General features: G+C 39.2%; 1 protein-coding gene across 3 annotated transcripts in view; it reads left to right on the top strand.

Moving 5' to 3' along the window:
• Nucleotides 1-18,043, top strand: part of LOC132905514 (beta-1,4-N-acetylgalactosaminyltransferase bre-4-like) — a 39,204-nt gene that overhangs the window by 18,981 nt on the left and 2,180 nt on the right. For all 3 annotated transcript variants that reach the window (XM_060956892.1, XM_060956894.1, XM_060956893.1), the window contains 4 exons: nt 9,145-9,638; nt 14,503-14,765; nt 15,301-15,537; nt 17,852-18,035. In XM_060956892.1, coding sequence (XP_060812875.1) covers nt 9,484-9,638; nt 14,503-14,765; nt 15,301-15,537; nt 17,852-18,035 — 839 coding nt within the window. In that variant the 5' untranslated portion in view covers nt 9,145-9,483. The remainder of the gene's footprint in view (nt 1-9,144; nt 9,639-14,502; nt 14,766-15,300; nt 15,538-17,851; nt 18,036-18,043) is intronic.

The raw sequence follows: 18,043 nt of genomic DNA, 5'->3' as shown, positions 1-18,043 counted from the left end.
AAATCGCATCGCGGTATATCTTCTCGTTCAAATTAAAATGCCATAGGCGAAGTAACGTTGGCGAAAAAATCCCACTCAATTTCCAAAGTTTAACGCCGCATATATTATATTTACTTACGTGGTAGGATGAAAATTTCTCAAAGAATCGCAGAGAGAGAAACGATTTCATGCAAGTTCCGCCGTAACTCGCTCCTTCTCAAAGCTCTTTTCGGAATGTTCTTGAACTACATTCTTCTCTTCTCATGAATTTAAAGAGATCTCGACCGCATTTGGAACGCGTTTCATACGTCTGTGTATGTAACTGCTTTGTTGGCGAATCGAGCGAACTAATACACGGTAGAAATGTCTCGGACGAAACTTTAATACCACACGTGTGCAAAATATTCAAAGCGATACTCGGATGCGACACCGATCAAATATAACGTGTTAAAGTTCAAAAAATTACGATTCTGAAAACGTTAATGAGATAATGAGTTAGAAAATTACAATGGACGTAGGATTAGAAAGATTAGAAGGTTTTCGCGTAGCATCGTATCATCGCAGTTTCTGTAGTTTTACGCCTTACGATTAAAGCCTCACAGCTGCAGACTCGAACATTATACTATCTGCCACCTTTGTCTTGTGACTGCTGATGCAGAAACACTCGAGAACCCCTCGAGATTCAAGCTAGGTTGCATCCATCCGAACACTTTATCGTGCTATTAGTTGATCATAGTATGGAAACAGTGTTCCGTTATACTTCCGTTCGCACATACAGAGTTTACTGGGCCATTCATTTTTGTTGTCTAAGCAAGTATTTTTTACATAGAAATCAGACGTTCGATGATTTACAATCTACAGACGACTGATTAGTAAAACGATGAAGATATAAAGTTGGAAATTTATTTGAAACGAATATGATGAATCAAATGATCAAATAATTACTCCAATTAGAATAACACATAAGCTTATCTCAAAATAAAGTCGTCTGCAAATGAATCCCAAAATCTCGTTTGAGAAATAAATTATTTCCAAATTATTATTTTTATAATTATTTTAAATAATAATGGGAGATAAAGGATAACGAATAATTGTTTTCCACGTGAGTATATTATTATCTCCAACACTTAGCTTATTCAAATTTTCAATATTATATTTGTCGACTTACTCCAATTAGAATAACACATAAGCTTATCTCAAAATAAAGTCGTTTGCAAATGAATCCCAAAATCTCGTTTGAGAAATAAATTATTTCCAAATTATTATTTTTAAAATTATTTTAAATAATAATGGGAGGTAAAGGATAACGAATAATTGTTTTCCACGTGAGTATATTATTATCTCCAACACTTAGCTTATTCAAATTTTCAATATTATATTTATCGACTTACTCCAATTAGAATAACACATAAGCTTATCTCAAAATAAAGTCGTTTGCAAATGAATCCCAAAATCTCGTTTGAGAAATAAATTATTTCCAAATTATTATTTTTATAATTATTTTAAATAATAATGGAAGATGAAGGATAACGAATAATTGTTTTCCACGTGAGTATATTATTATCTCCAACACTTAGCTTATTCAAATTTTCAATATTATATTTATCGACTTACTCCAATTAGAATAACACATAAGCTTATTTCAAAATAAAGTCGTCTGCAAATGAACCCCAAAATCTCGTTTGAGAAATAAATTATTTCCAAATTATTATTTTTATAATTATTTTAAATAATAATGGAGGATAAAGGATAACGAATAATTGTTTTCCACGTGAGTATATTATTATCTCCAACACTTAGCTTATTCAAATTTTCAATATTATATTTGTCGACTTGTTCGAGTCTCTCTCGTGCTGTACTATTAAAGTATGAATAACGAGAATAACGATTACCGTATAAACTTAAAGAAGGTCTAGGTTGAGCAGAAGCCTCGCTACTTATCAGTCTTATGTTCTACACTCGTACCCGAATCGATCATTTCGTAAACTTAACAGGATTCGTTGAACTCATTTTTCATTTGAACTCATTCATTGATTCTTTTCACAGTACTCAACCCTGTGAGTGAAAACATCTAAAATATCGTTATTTTCTGTCAGTGTATGTTCATGAATGCTTCGTCGATAAGAAACCCGAGAGAAATTATATCGAATTATATAGAAGATCTGGAAACCATTTTAGTGCTCGATTCATGGACGTCTCCGAAGGAATAACTACATATTACGTCGCAATTTTATATAAGAAGATCGATGAAGTATAAATTAAGAGTAAATATTTAATGATAGCTGGTTTAAATTGTAACTCAGTTGTTCAAATGGAGGAAGCACATCGAACGTATGGAATATTTAAACGAAACATGTTTTCAAATCCATATTGACGTCGCTATTCAAATTTATCTTGTCCATTAACAGCCCATATAGCGTATGAAATAATTTACTCCAGTTTCAGTTTCGTCGTTCCAGATAAAATTGTTTCTATAGTTCGGCGAGCAAAGAGTGGTCAAAACGGTCAGTTTATCGAGCGGTTGAGTTTTTGATACATATATTGTAGTTATCGAGGGATTTATGATGGTTCAGGTATTCAGGATCCCAGGAACTTGTAGATCGCGATACTCGAAGAGAAGCACGAGAGAGGAAGAATCTACCGGAGCAAAGACTAGTTGATGCTATGGTCGCCATGACGATGGTTATCGATCCCCCGTTTCGCAACCCCTGTATCTCTCTCTCTTTCTTCTCTTTTCTCTCCGCTTTTCTCTTTATTTCTGCTCTATTCTTCGAACTGTTATCTTTCCGCATAATGTTTTCCTTTCTTTCTTCCGATGTAAATAGCGTACCTTAACGCTTCGACACCCGACCTGATACTCTGTAGCTTCTATAAAAAGCTTGGAAAGATGTTGGCCTCGTTTGACTCGATGTTCTCGATGATAGAGGAATGTTGTAATAGGAAATACGTAAAGGTACGTAAAGATCGAAATCTACAAGCGGCCAATATCGATTCGTTTAGAGATTCAAAGATTCACCAGCACACGAAGTGAAAACGACATCCTTTATTGGCCGTATAGATTCAATTTTTTACGAGTATATTCTGCTCACCACGGTGATTCTGATTGCTCGTACATTTGATATATTTTGGCGGTCGTCCTGTTAAACAAAACCGATACTCTTTCACTTTGCACTTGTATGCGTCACGATGACTCGTTTCGAAAGGTAAAGGTTCAATTTTGTTTAATGTTGAAAATTTCGTACTTTGGTCGAGGTTATAATTAGGAATAGTAGATGATAACGATGTTTCGTTTGACCATAGTTATTACACGATAGTGCATTTATCGATGCGAACGGTAAAAGCTTCCGTAATTAAAGAGAAGTTTAATTAAATAGTGGGTAAATATCCTGTTTACAAGTGCACGTTTCAGTCTCTATCATCAAAGTTATGTACCATGCCAACGATCCACGTTTCTATGTTTGTGTTACTCTCTGCAGCAGTTTAATTGTGTTCACAGTTGGCTGAAATAATCAAAGTGCTGCGAATTAGATTATAATTATTAAGTTTTACGCTATTTACATTCCTACCTTGAGTACATTTATTATTCTTGAAGTGGTCGTCACTTCTAAGAAAACTCTACATCTGGTCTTCAGTTTTCTCAAGCACCGAAGCCATCGACAGCGCATAGACAAAAGATTGCGTCGAGGACGGACCATAAGCGGTACATATGCAACGTTGGCTTCAGGATTTTTTTAGTCTTAGGGTAACACTGCTAGCGTGCGGATCTGGACCAGCTCACATTGTATTCCACACTTTGTACTTTAATATTCACAATATATATATACTTATTATACCTTACAATTTATCCACGCGTTTTTTTGTATCCACATACATCAAATAACCTTAACAATTATTAACGTCAAAGATTTTCTTGGCTCCTCTTTTTACTTTTATTTTTATCGGATGACCTGCTACCCTCAAACTCCGAAGAAAGTTGGAAGATAAAATTTCTTCTGGAACATGTTAGTCATAGAAAGTAGGAAGTTTTCCTACTTAGTGTTAATTACAGAATTATTCCATCTTTTATTACTTAATCTTTTCATAACAAAGTGGTTTTGCGTTGTGCGAATGTTGCATTACTCTTATTACAATTTAATAGACACAAAATCTATTTGTTAGGATGTCCGTTTTCTTTTTCGTAAATCTCTAGATCATTTTCTTTTTAGTCGGGAAGAGAGATAACCAAATCAACCGGTTTGCCATCGATGATAAGAAAAATTGCGTTTTGAAATTTGCATAAATACTGTATGAAAGTTGCTCGGTTATTTGCAGAGATGAAGAAGGGTCGAGCAAATTTCCATAACAAGATAAACCGTCGCAAGTGGTGCTACGCTGAACGCAACACAGCTCGTTAATAGCAAATGTGCTTTCTGATAATATGGTTATCTGAATTAGGCCATGCATAAGTAACAATTGGCCGATCCTTTGTACCGTTCAACGGTTCAATTAACTTTACTATCTTGAGACAAATCATCTTTAAAGTTAAAATATGTGTAGTAAATGTTTCACGTAATAATACATGCCATGACTAAAGTGTTACAACTAGTGGCCATGAACCATTTCAAGGTACTTCCTGTTACCGATAATCTGGCACCGAAGCGATTAGTAAACATAGAAAGGAAATTCTCCAAAGATAAACGGTGCAAAGCGGATATTGTGGCGCACAAAAAAAAAAAAAAAGAAAAAAAACAAAAGAAAAGAGTGGAACAAAGCGCTGAAAGGTATACAATGAGTACTTATAATGGAGAAAATTATGAGCGTGGCCGAAAGGCGGTGTGCAATGTCTCGTATTAAAGAATTAAAAGGTGGAGAGAAAAAGTTAACAGCGTTGGGAAACAGTTGGAATATCCGGATAATAGAAAATACAGTGATCTCAAAGAAACAACCGTAATTTATACATCCGGAGCTTGTGACGTGCGTGTCCGTTTCCAGCATAGTTTACCATCAAGCAGAAACTCGTTTAAATAGTTAAATATTTAATTGGTTAAAGATTCTAGCTTCCGGTTTTTATATAGAACTAGAAACGCGTGAGTTCTCATTTTTCGGCAAAGAAACTTTCTTCGATAAATTATTTATTTATCGTTGCATCAGCTTATAAGCCAGTAATAATCGCTATTGCATTAAAAATTATGCATGCACATTACTCAGCTTACGTGGAAATCAATTCCGAAACGGTGGAATATCTTGAAAGAATTTAAGATGAAAGCGTAATCTGAATATTTTCGGACGGATGAACTCATCTCTTTTTACATCTTCGATGTAGGGTATAAAGCGATGGAAAATAAAGGTTTGAACGTAATGTGAACGGCACACCTTACAATCTCTTTGATAGCGTTTCTCTTTTGTCTCCAGGTCTGCGTTTCGATGAAAGCATACGACATGCATATTGCACGACACTCGTTTCAAACGCATGCCTATGAATCGCTTTTCATCTTTCTATGTGCATATACGCTACTTTAATCGAGATGTATTGGAAAGAAGTCTCGGAATAAGATGGAAACCCTTGAAACGTTGTGTCGCTCGGGTGTTTATCGAGTTATCGAGTTTAGAATGTGGCCGGTTTCTAGTTATCGTTTGATTCACGGCACAACTCTTTCAACAGACTCGGTCAATCGAAATTTAGGTCACGAACGAATGAATGTCTGTCGACGAAAATTCTATTCATTTGGATATGGCCCCTTGTAAGAAATATCGAAAAACAAGAATAGAAATTGAAAGAAATTGCTACATTCTTGTAAGAAAAAATTCTATTCTTCTTCAATACTACTATTTGAGAATCACGTAAGTATGGAAGATGTATGTTGGAGGGACTTTGACTGATTTCTTTATTGATGAGATTCCAGTAAACAAGCTGACGTAATGTTTTATTTGACAAAAGTCGAGATAGTCCGTGATGTAAAACGTTTGTGTTTGCTACACGCGTATAGAAGAAGATGACTATGATGCAAAGTAGAAACAGATAAGAGACACGACAGCCACATAAACGCACAGAGATTGTTTCGTTCAAGGCTGTATTCCTATGTATCGAACGTGGATGATTCCGCTGCAGCTAGTATTTCGTTCATATACCGTGAATTTAAATATCGAGGTACATATATCGAAATATACACAAGACATAACGATTGTTACAAAGGATGAACGCAATAACATACTATCGAGTCTGCTTAGGAAGGGTTGACGATAATATCCTCTTTGACTATTCCGCCCACGCAACGCAATCCGTGCACCGAGGAGAAAATCGATACGCGATCACGCGGTGGAAGTTATTCGACGCGCCAGAGAAAATTCCGAATGGATCTTCCAGAAGAATTCTACACCAGTGCGAACGCTGTCGCTCGTCGACGGAAAATAATACTGCAGTTTTTCAACGTAATATCTTTCGTGTACCAACGTTTTACTTTTGCTCGATTTTTTCAAGTGCTTTCACCTACATCGAATCGCCAAGGTATTTGAACACTCGCCATAGAACACTTTTATAAATACATGATGCGTGTTGTTCAAAAGTTTCTGGAATTTCATTAGTTCTATCATCAGATAGAAATCTATAATTACGGTAGTAAGTGTTCTAAATTTATCAGAAAAAACTCATGTATCGAGCTATCTTAAAAGAATCGGACTCTTTAGAACATTAAATGGATGAAACATAATATGTATATTTCGATAACATCTGTGATAACGCTATCGAATCGATCTAATTTGTTTGACACGCGACTGCAAAGAGATGCGAACGTTTGGAGAGGCTCGATGCCGCGATATCATGATATAGTAATAACCATTGTAATTGTAGATTTTGCAATAAATTACACGGCCAACAATCCATTCACACTGTCATTCTTTTTACGTCTTTGTTGTTTCTCGTATATAGTAACAATACATGGATACATTGAATGTTATCGATCGTATTTCTCAACCGTTCTTATAAGTAGACTAAAATATCAATACCGAATGTTGTAAATCTTTTTATACGTTGCCACTCAAAAGCATTCGTTTACTTTTGCATATTATATTTGTGTATTTTGTGACAGTATAATGACAGTGACACAAATTGTGAATTGCAACTTAATTTTTCTCCAAGGTTCTCTTACATTGTCGTGATGGGGCAAAGTTTCAGTTATCGACAAGTCACGCGGAACTTATTTTCTAAATTACGATATTTTTCCAATTTATTACAAAGGCCAGTGTGAACTATTACCGATGTTATCTAATCTTTCAGCTATTTCTTGGATCCTTGTACTTGAAGATTCTCGATTAAAGCTTTAATGCATCGAATGTTACTGATTATCTGTACTTTGGTTCATCGAAAAATCAAAGATACCATTTTGAAATTCTAAAAGCCACCTTTCGTGATTTGTCACAGTTGAAACACGTTCACTGTACGCTTCAGGATTATTTTTAACCGTGTCTGTAGTTGTATTATCTCTGTTAAACTTATTACGCAAAAATTCGACTAGAAAGCAGGTTTAATAGGTCTGTATTGGAATAATCAAACGTGCGCGTACGACGCGATCGATGCTGGCCTTCTAATATCTTTCTTTGTCCCTGACTTTGAATGTTGTTTCAGGTGTTTCAGGTGTTTCAGGCGTTTGCGCGTATACTGTTTGCGAAATTACGCGTAATTACGAGGTAACAGCCTTTCGCGATTACTGTTTCGTTTTATAGCAGGTGATAAAGCGTGGCTCGCATGAGCGCAACAACGCGTTACATGATTACTTACTTTCTCTGATCATGCAATACGCGCTAGAAAACTGAACTGGATCCGATATCTTGGACAGTGACATCGTACGTGATGATTTTCTAAAAATATACGTTATCGGTGGTGATAATGATTTGTGAGATTTTTAAATTTAATTATATTCAAAAGCAATCTTCTTCTGACGAAGTAGTGGTTCGTTGACTGCCACACACCGGATGCGCTATCTAATCTCTATCCGGACCATTTATTATTACGTAGATGCGTACGGAATGTTTACTCCGTGTTTTCTATGTTATATTCTAAAGATCTATCATGCTTCCTTTCAAGTTCAGATTTACAGCTTCCTCTCTCTTCCTTGCAGAACGTGGGTACAAATTAAACAATGCTTCGCACCATATTTCTTTCTTCCCATTGAATTTTTCCTTTTTCATAGAAACGCGTACAACGCTAACGTTGCTTCGTTGATTAACATCTTCTCAACGAAGATACTTGCTACGTTCCGTCTAGTTTACACGTTCCCTAGCGCAAACGATTGGAGCAAAATGTTCCCTTTGTCTACATTGTAGTCTACATTTCATAAAAAGATAATGAGCGTATTTTCTGATTACTGATTCATCTATCGATGATTATTATTTGAGCGAGTTACACTCACATATTGTTTCTATAAATCGACCAAAGTCTTCGGATATTTATGACACTTATGTATCCGACATTGGTAACGGACGTGTTGACGTTAAGAATCAACGTTATTGCGAAGTAACAAATTTAGAAATCTAACAATTCGAAACTTTTGAAGACCTTAAGACCTGACAATTTGAAACTTTGCGAGATGGAATGTTCGTCAACGCAATATTGGTCCTTGGTAGATTAATAAAGGATTGTTCGAGAAATTGCCTTTTGTTGAAGTGATCGTCACTTCTGAGAAAACTCAACATCTGGTCTTCGGTTTTTCAACCGCCTAAGGTCTTCGAAGGCGCATAGACAAAAGAATGCGTTTAGGAAAGGCCATAAGCGGTACACGTCCGATGTTGGTTGAGGCAGTTGCCTTTAGTCTAAGGGTAACGCTGCTAGAGAGAGGATCTGGATAGGCTCACATTGTATCACATATTTTGTAATTTACTAGTCACAATATATACACTTTCAATACCTTGCAGTTTGCTCACGCATTTATTTAAATCCATCCACTGAATAATCTTAACACCTTTAAACGGCTTTTACGCTCTGCGATCGATATTTGAATCGAGCGATTCGTATCAATGTCGGTAGTAGGAATTAGTATCGTTCGCTCGATTTGCGAACACCTGAAACGATATTGGTAATCGATTGTCATATTTGTGATTTGCGGTCACTCAGCGGAGTGACAAATACCAATGTAAAAACAGAGTGGAAAAACACGAATTGTGCAAGGCGAACTGGTTTTTTCTATTTGTCAGGATACCGAAGGTGTCGTTACGCTGAGAGCACTGTTGCCGGAGGGTAATGCGCTTGGTGAGCGGAAGTGAGAAGCTCCGGGCGGCCTTTTCTTTCTTCGGCCCTTGGTCCTGTTCCGCCGGCTGTTTCCACTCGTTCTCCAACAAGTCAACCACTGCTTGGAAGCAGAGGGGAAGAATACAGTTCGGGGCGTCCTTCTGCATCTCGGAGGAGGAGGCGTCAAAGGCGTGGAAGAGCGAGCAGGGCAGAGAAACAGCAACAACAGCCAGCAGGGAGCGCCTCGTCCAGTACGGCGCTCTTCTAACGGCGACAGGAGGGAGTTATGGTGTCTCGTACATGCGATGACTGTGGCTGCAGCCGTGGTACTGTGGCATCGTGCCCACCTTTACAAGGCGATCGTCTGCGTCGTCCTCGCTCTTATTGCCATTCAGTATTTACTTAGTGGCGTGATCGATCGTCGCTCCATAGAGACGATTTTCACCATTAACGCTACCAGGTACGTACGTCACACGTTTCCATGATAATTAGACCGCGAAAGCTTATGCAAATTTTTACACAGATGCATCGCAATGGATTAATCAATAATTCTGTATATTTGCTGCGTATACGCTATACACAGGCTCACGAAACCACTCGAACTATCGTCTTTCGATGCTAAGACTTTGTCCTCTCGCCTTCGTTTCTACTTCTTGAAAATTGAATCGTATGATTTGCTTTAATCCTTCGGTTCAGTTGTAGCAGACATTTTTTCATTGCATCAGTTTTTAATTTCTTTTCAAGCAGCGAGAAGAAGGGAGAGAAGCAGAACGAAAGACTACAGCACTGTTGAGGCAACTTTTTAAGACAAACAGTTAGCGAAATTTATGACGAGAGTCTTTATTAATAAAATAAAAAATTGCGAAACGCTAGAGACGTTTTGCAATTAGCATAGAATCTCACACATGGGGTGTGTTGATGGAATTACGAGAAGAGTTTGAACATTTTATTTCCGGTCGAAAATCATATCCAATTACCATGATTATGTAATGGGAACCGACAAGTTCGGTTTGCTCGTATCCAAGTAAATTCCCGAGAAAATTCGTCATTTCGTCCAATCTGCACGAATATTCTAGAAGCGTACGTGATCTCGTTACTTCGTTAGTGGTCATTTAGATTGTCCGTTTGCGGAAGCTACTGACTAACGATCCTTTAACATTCGTATTCTCCGGAGTTGCAGTTTCACGGATTTACTCGGCACCGCAAAATTCAAGACGAGTTTCAGACGATTAAACCAGTACGATGAAAAAAGAGAGGAGAAAAATGTTTCAGCGACGAACGAACCCGTCTAAAGAAACAGAACTGTGGGGGGTGATGCGCTTCTTTTTTTGGTTATAAAATACAGAATATCCCGAGGACAGTGACGCGTCGCTTTGAACTTTACCGCGTAAAATAGTTTGCCGTTTGCTCGAAGCGTGTACCCAGCGCGGCGTGCAGATATCAGCGAGAAAAATGAGAATGAAATGAAAGGAAGCAAATGCAATTTCAGTTTGCTGGTTGTTCGCGTACATACGTTCCTTTTACCGGCCAAAGGTTAAAATACAACGATGCAGAGTTATATCCTTGAAGTTGGATTTACTCCTTGCAACGATCACTTGTCGTCAAAGTGAAAAACATATATATGTGTATGCCGGTACTGTGATGGGTTGTTTCCCTTCGACCAACAACATTTACTTCCTTTTATACATAGCATATCGTACTCTGAATATTTTCGTTATTCACTGTATCACGATGTAATACGTGCAATTAAAAATATTTGAGCGTTAACTTGTCAGATTGACGGCTACTTTCACAAAGTTAAAACAATTACCTCGTAATAGGTAGCAAGGGGCGTTCTGAAGAATGGCATTCTCGATGCGTTAACAATTTGTAACGCGTTACGAAACGATCGTTCATTTCGCGTAGAGAACACACGATTTTCCCTAGATTAACGCGACACGTATCGTGTCACAGTGCACAGGTCGCAGATACGATCCCTCGTATCGCATAGCGCCTCGTACATGCAAACAAGCAATCATTTGAATAGCTAGCTAGCCATTCCACGGACGCACGATTCTGCATCTAATCGCGCTGACATTCGCTGTTACTGTTAGTTGCGATCAAGCTCTAGCTTGTCGCTCTATGTCTCGCATATTATTCCCATATTTCTCCGTGGTACATATTGTTAATTCGATACCCTATTGTCAAGAAGTGTCGTCATTGCCTCGGACGTCATGACCATACCATTATTTGTATATGCACACCTGCGCCTCCTCTTTCGGTTGGAATCTCATTAGTAGAAGTAGTGCTTCCGAGAAACGTAATCTTTTTTCAACCTGGACACATGTAATGCTCCGGCATGAGAACCTGAGTTTCCGATTTTTCTTACAAACAAACAATTTTTGCATTTATTAATTCTCTGCCAATACAGAAATCAAACAGTTACCTACAAACTTTTATTAGACGTTTCCTTTTAGTTAGGTATCGACCGATAAGAACTTCCGTTGCTTCAGGATGTTCAGCACGTCGAACGTTTCCTTATAGAGTCGTTCAGGGAAAATATTTCAAGCTTATTTGGAAATTCGCGATAAATTAATCATAATATTTGCTTATGTGTTCTATCAGCGCGATACTCACAGATTGCTTCTGTAAGTCGAGGGAATTAAAGATTAAATGTGCAATATTACGGAATTGAATCGAACGTCTTCCATCTCCAATCAATATTGTCTTTTCACTTGAACTTTATATCTCATATTCTAGTAAGACCTTTTTGTTAATATGAATATCATTTTAGAATATTCAAAATATACAAATAACGGAGAGAATAATAAACGGGTACTGGAGACTCTGCTATAAAATGGGTATTTCATATTCCCAGTCTCTTCTCTATCTTACAATTGCATCGCTTTAAAACTTGCTCGTGACTTACGACGCGATTCTTCGTAAGCCCCCATACTGGCGGATACAACCCCATTTAAATGCAAAATTTCTTCCCAGAGATTCTTGTAACTCTATTAACGCATTTAGCTGTGAAACTCGCAGAGAAACAGTCACCGGCTTTGCTATGTTTGGAGTTATATTTGGAACAAAATGTAACTCCGTTGACCTCGGTTATCGCGACACAACGAAAAATCGGCCAAGCGTTTCACAACGACCACGGGTGCACATGCAATGGAATAACACGTATGCATATGCATGAGAATGCACGTTATTTCGACTTTCCCGCCGATCCGGTGGCAAACAACACACACTGTTTAACCCACTAAGGATCAACATTGCATTAATGCAACGTGTCATTTGTAATTTTTTCAAATAATTTACGTTATCGAATTTTATGTTTGAACATCGTGGTCAAAGCAAGGATCATGGATTTACTTCATATTTTGTTCAGTCGCTATTTCTTTTCCCATCTCGCACGATTTAATAAAGTTCGCGCGACTGTCACGATTTTTCAGGTATTTCTATTAGGGTGACGAGGAAATATTTCGAACAAGTTGGTCAACACTCAAAATGGTGATAACAAATTGCGACAATCCGTAAATCTGTGAATTATTTACGACTGTGTAAAGTGTTCCGTAAGAAGATGTTTTACGTGAGAAAATAAATACGGTAACTGGAGTTACTATAAATATTGTAGTTAAGCTCCGGGCAATGTTAGTCTGTACAGTATCCAATAAATTTTTCGCGATTAGGCAACCATCGTTTTTCTGATTTGCTGTGCAACACGACGCGACCCACCGCTACATCGTTCTACCGGAAATTATCGCGAAAAAAAGAGTATATCGATTTTTCAACCGATTCACGAACTGCAATTAATTTTCAAATGCGTTATGAAACTAGCGTCCATTGTTGTTTGCAAATGCAACACGCCCGCACGCTGCATGCATCGCACTGCATATACAGGGTGCGGCCGAAAGTTATATACAGGTGGGCACGAAGCGATTCCTTATGAAAAAAATATACAATACAATTTTTTCCTTCGAAGCAATTCCAAAAGAACTTAACGCAGCCATGCGATTTTCAAATAGAGCCGAAACTGAAAGCGATTTCGGCCGTCGATTTCTCGAAATTATTAGCGAGGTTCGATCGAATTATTTGCATTTGTAATCGGAAGCTTCGATTGCGTTGAAATAATGTATTCGAAAGAAATTGCTTAAATTATTCGAGTCGTGAAATACCGTAGGCGTCGCGTCGATTCGGACACTTTCCCGTAGTAATCGTAAGATTCATCATTGAGCGATTAAATATACAATACAATTTTTTCCTTCGAAGCAATTCCAAAAGAACTTAACGCAGCCATGCGATTTTTAAATAGAGCCGAAACTGAAAGCGATTTCGGCCGTCGATTTCTCGAAATTATTAGCGAGGTTCGATCGAATTATTTGCATTTGTAATCGGAAGCTTCGATTGCGTTGAAATAATGTATTCGAAAGAAATTACTTAAATTATTCGAGTCGTGAAATACCGTAGGCGTCGCGTCGATTCGGGCACTTTCCCGTGGTAATCGTAAGATTCATCATTGAGCGATTGAATTTACCGGGTCAGTGTTTCCAAGCACTAGGATGGAAACCTCGTCGAGATTAGCCGGGGGCTGAGTGGCACTCGAATTCCGTTAATTTCGAGTCGAAATGCCCCGTTTGCGTCTTATTAGGTTGGCTGGGAAGAGGAGAAACGGTCGCGCACAAAGCAATTCGGGTCGATTCGGAAATCTCAGTTGGGAGCGCGACGACGTTATATCAGTTCGGACCGGGTTTCTTCAAGCGGCGATATTACCTTAGCGAATAGACGGGGTCTATCGGTTTCCTAATCGTCGTAGAACGTATTAACGAGGTGAGTGAAATCGGCTTGCAGTTAGCAGTTGTACTCTAGCTCACACGGTCTAGGTACAATTGCATTGCACGGTTGTTAATTGGTTCGTTGCGTGCGGAAGGTATTCAAACCTGATATCAATCGACGTTCGATCGTGGAATTTTTATGCATTTAGAGATCGAGTGGAATTACCGGTTAGTCGGCTGGCAGCGAGTGGTGTATACGTGCACATTATGTATAGGAATGTTAGGTTGCAAGTTTCTACTCGTTAAACGTAAAATAATATAAGAAAGAACGTAATAAGCTACAGAGTTACAAAACTCGATACTACTCTTTTAGCTAGTAATGCATCGGATAACGGACGATCACTTTTCTGATATCCAATTGCATATATATTCAATATATTATATTCATATACATATTCGTATTTAAACAAAGACCAAGAAACCTATCAGTTTCCTTAAAGGAATTTGAAAATAGAAACCGACGTTAAAAAATCGTAATGTAATTTTGGCTTAAAATTTATTTTATTTCAGGTACGCGGATCGTACGTACAGGCATCATCCACGAGGGCTGATCATATACGGGCCTGTGACGGTATCGAGTATATTTGGTAACAATAATGCCACCTCGGCGACCTTGTATTGGGGCGGCAGAGATAATTCCAGCTTCTCGAAACTGGAAACTGACTTCTCCACTCGAGATACGTACATCGTTGGAAGTTCGCAGGAATCTTTGACCGCAAACTCGACAAACAGTACCGTGGTACCGCGATGTCCGCTTATTCCACCGAATCTTGGTAAATTTTTCTCCGTTTTAGCGAGGCGTTTCTCAACGATCTTTAGCGAGATTTTTCGCCAAAGACAACGTCGATGTTACGCAGCGTTTTATAAATAGAAACGAGAATATCCCATAGAAAGGAAATAGAACAATGACGAATATCGTGGAGAAAAAGCTCGTTTCGCAAAAGTACTCGGATACGGCCTGTGCGTGCTCATTGGTTCATTCTACTCGCCGATATGCTCGTGGAATTTTCTTGCCTAGAAGGAATACAATGACGCCGCAAGAAATATTCCCTTACTTGTCTTATCTTTAAATTTCCAATGCTATCCAAGGTGAATGTAAAATTTCTAGCATCCACCGTGTCATTCCTGCATTATTTATCACTTAGATAGTTTTCCACTGGCAGTTCCATTAGGCTTAAATAGAAACTATACAGTTCTACGTTGTATCTACAGATGTGCTAACGATATATAAATTCTTACATCTAACTAAAAGTTATATATCAAAAGATCTTAAAAGATCGGCGTTAACATTGCGTTGAATATTAACAGTGGGCCCATTGACCGTTATCAAGTCTCCTCCGGAGTTGGCAGAGATGGAAAAGACGTTCACCGAGGTGAAGCCAGGAGGCAAAGGTTGTCCAACGAATTGTACAGCCAGACATCGGGTAGCCATTATCATTCCGTTTCGCGATCGACTGAAACATCTTCAAGCGTTGCTTTACAATCTTCACCCGATGCTGCTTCGCCAACAGATCGACTATCAAATATTCGTGATCGAACAGAAAGGTAAGCGAGCTTTCATAGGAACGTGATTCACCTTCGGCATCCTCGAATCTTGTTCCTTTTTATTTTGTTAATCTATTCGTTACGCGGCGCAGTACCGTGTGACGACCAACAAACCGCGAGGCTTTTTATTTCACGGATGTCATGATTATTAATAGTAGCAACGACCGATCTCTCGGTACAAACTCACTCGGGGAAATACGCGGAGCAGTTGCTCGATGTCAAGGTCTTCGAAACACGATGATAATGTTTTATGTAAGAAGAATGGAGCGTAATCTAATCGGAAACGCGCGAACTATGATAACTGTTCCACGTACCGCATTGCGGTATCGGTAGCATGAGCTCGAGAGAAAGAGGGAGAGAGAGAGAGGAAGAGAGACGTACCGATCAGTCTGTTGTACTGTCTCGCACGATCAAGTTTTGACCAGATTTTGTCGATCACATATCTATTCTAGCCAGCACAGCGACGCCGAAGAATACTCTCACGGGAGAGTAAGTTGTAGTACGAGAGTGGTTCGCATTTTGGAAGTATTCCATAGTAACTTTATTTTGCATTCACTCGACAGAAAGTTGGAACGCGAGCGATCTCCGGTAATTGAGAGTCGCTTGTTCTCAAGCGCAGATGACATATGCGACTCGTGATAGCTTTCCTCTCGGATAGATACTCACCTCTACGCAGGTGTAATTCTTTACACTTGAAATACCAGTTGTGCTAGTACGATTTTTTCGTTTCGATCCGCAAAGGAATCCACGCGACATCGTTGAAATCCCACGTCGCGAAACCCGTCAGTTTCGCCGCGACTCGAGCATGACTCGAGCATTGCGAACAAGATCGAGTAGTGGCAGTTACTTTCAGGCGCGATTAGTCATAGCTGTCGTCGATTTGCCATGGTACCGTTAATATAAAATTAATCTTTTCTTCGTCTATTCCCTCTTTGCGGTTGTTGAATTGCGCCGAGCAATGTTGTACATAGTCATCGTTGCGGTGCAATTGCGACAACATGTTTTCTCGTTATAAAGTCATCGTAAAAGGTCAGAACGTAAAAATTAGTTAATTAAAATTGTCAGGGAAACGATTGATCTATCGGAATTTTAGAAAATTAATGTAAGATGTGAAACGATAGGGAAACTCGAGCTTGTTAACGCAACGATCGTCACTATGTTCATAAAACATCGAACTGTATTAATAGTCTTCCTTGGTGGTGCGGAGAACGCGGGTGTCCATTTGAATCGAATCAAACCTATTGATCGGCGAGCTTCCATTAAACGTAGACCAATCTTCTCGAGGACGCGAACTTTGTTACGCGGACTTATCTAGACGTTCGCGTCGACAAACTTGAAAATCGAGTTCCCCCGCTCTCAAGAATCTTCGCCACGATAATAAACCCGCGTACAAACTTAATTTACGTTCATCAGTATAGAACGTAAGCGTTAAGGATGAACGAATTTCAATGGAAGCACCATCGCTGGCCTTCGATGTGCACAGAATGGCAATGAATAACTGAGTCGAAACTTGCTAACGAGTGGCCAAAAATGGAATAGCAGTCGGTCGATCGGTGCGAAGGATCAACGATCACGAAACGATAACAGCCAGCCGAATAGACGAAGAAAAAATTGGTGAAAGAGAAAAGTATCTAGATGCGATGTGTAGCTCTTCTTTATCCACGACCCTACATTTTTTCCTTTTGACGCGATCTCACGCGTTATGTCGTTCCTCGGTTGACCTAGATGCAACGACCGCGTCTCCGATGCATCGCACGTGTCCGCTAGCGACAGGGAAACTGTCGATACCTGACAAACATACTTCCATTCAACCTATTTGCATATACGCGAACAAATCACTCGTCTACCGAATTTGGTTCGCGGAGATAGATGACGCATCGTGTGAATGGCCGTTCAAAAAATGGGATGATTTCTGGCGTGTAAACGAGAATCGTTTCGCGGTAAAGAGGCATCGTCGATTATATTCGTATAAGAATCGATGATTACGTTTTGACAGAAACTCTTTACGCCTGCGTACGTCTGCAAGATGTTAAAAGAATAGCGGAACGAGCACAGAGTTGACCGAAGATAGAGCTCACGGCCTACTTTTTCGCCAGCTTCTCCGGTCCTCTCGAGGCCTCCTATAAAGAGATAAGATGCGAAACTTTTGATCGAGCTGTACTCGTTTCTGAATCGCATCCTCTGGCCGAGGACTAAGGTACACAAGAGCGTGAATCGTATCTCGTTGGAAAGAAATCACGCGCGCGAAATCCTTCAAAATCTTTCGCTTCGCCTTTGCGAGACGATCGATCGAGTAATTTTCCCCGTTTTCCAGGTAGCGACGCCTTCAATCGCGCGATGCTCATGAACGTAGGATACGTGGAAGCCTTGAAGGAACGACCTTTCGACTGTTTCATTTTTCACGATGTCGACCTACTTCCCGAAGACGATAGAAATCTGTACACGTGCCCGGAACAACCGAGGCACATGTCCGTTGCAGTGGACAAGTTCAAATACAGGTATCCCG

Source organism: Bombus pascuorum, chromosome 3 (genome assembly GCF_905332965.1).
Source record: "Bombus pascuorum chromosome 3, iyBomPasc1.1, whole genome shotgun sequence".
NCBI classification, from domain to species: Eukaryota; Metazoa; Arthropoda; class Insecta; order Hymenoptera; family Apidae; genus Bombus; species Bombus pascuorum.
This window is presented reverse-complemented; position numbering and strand designations above follow the sequence as displayed.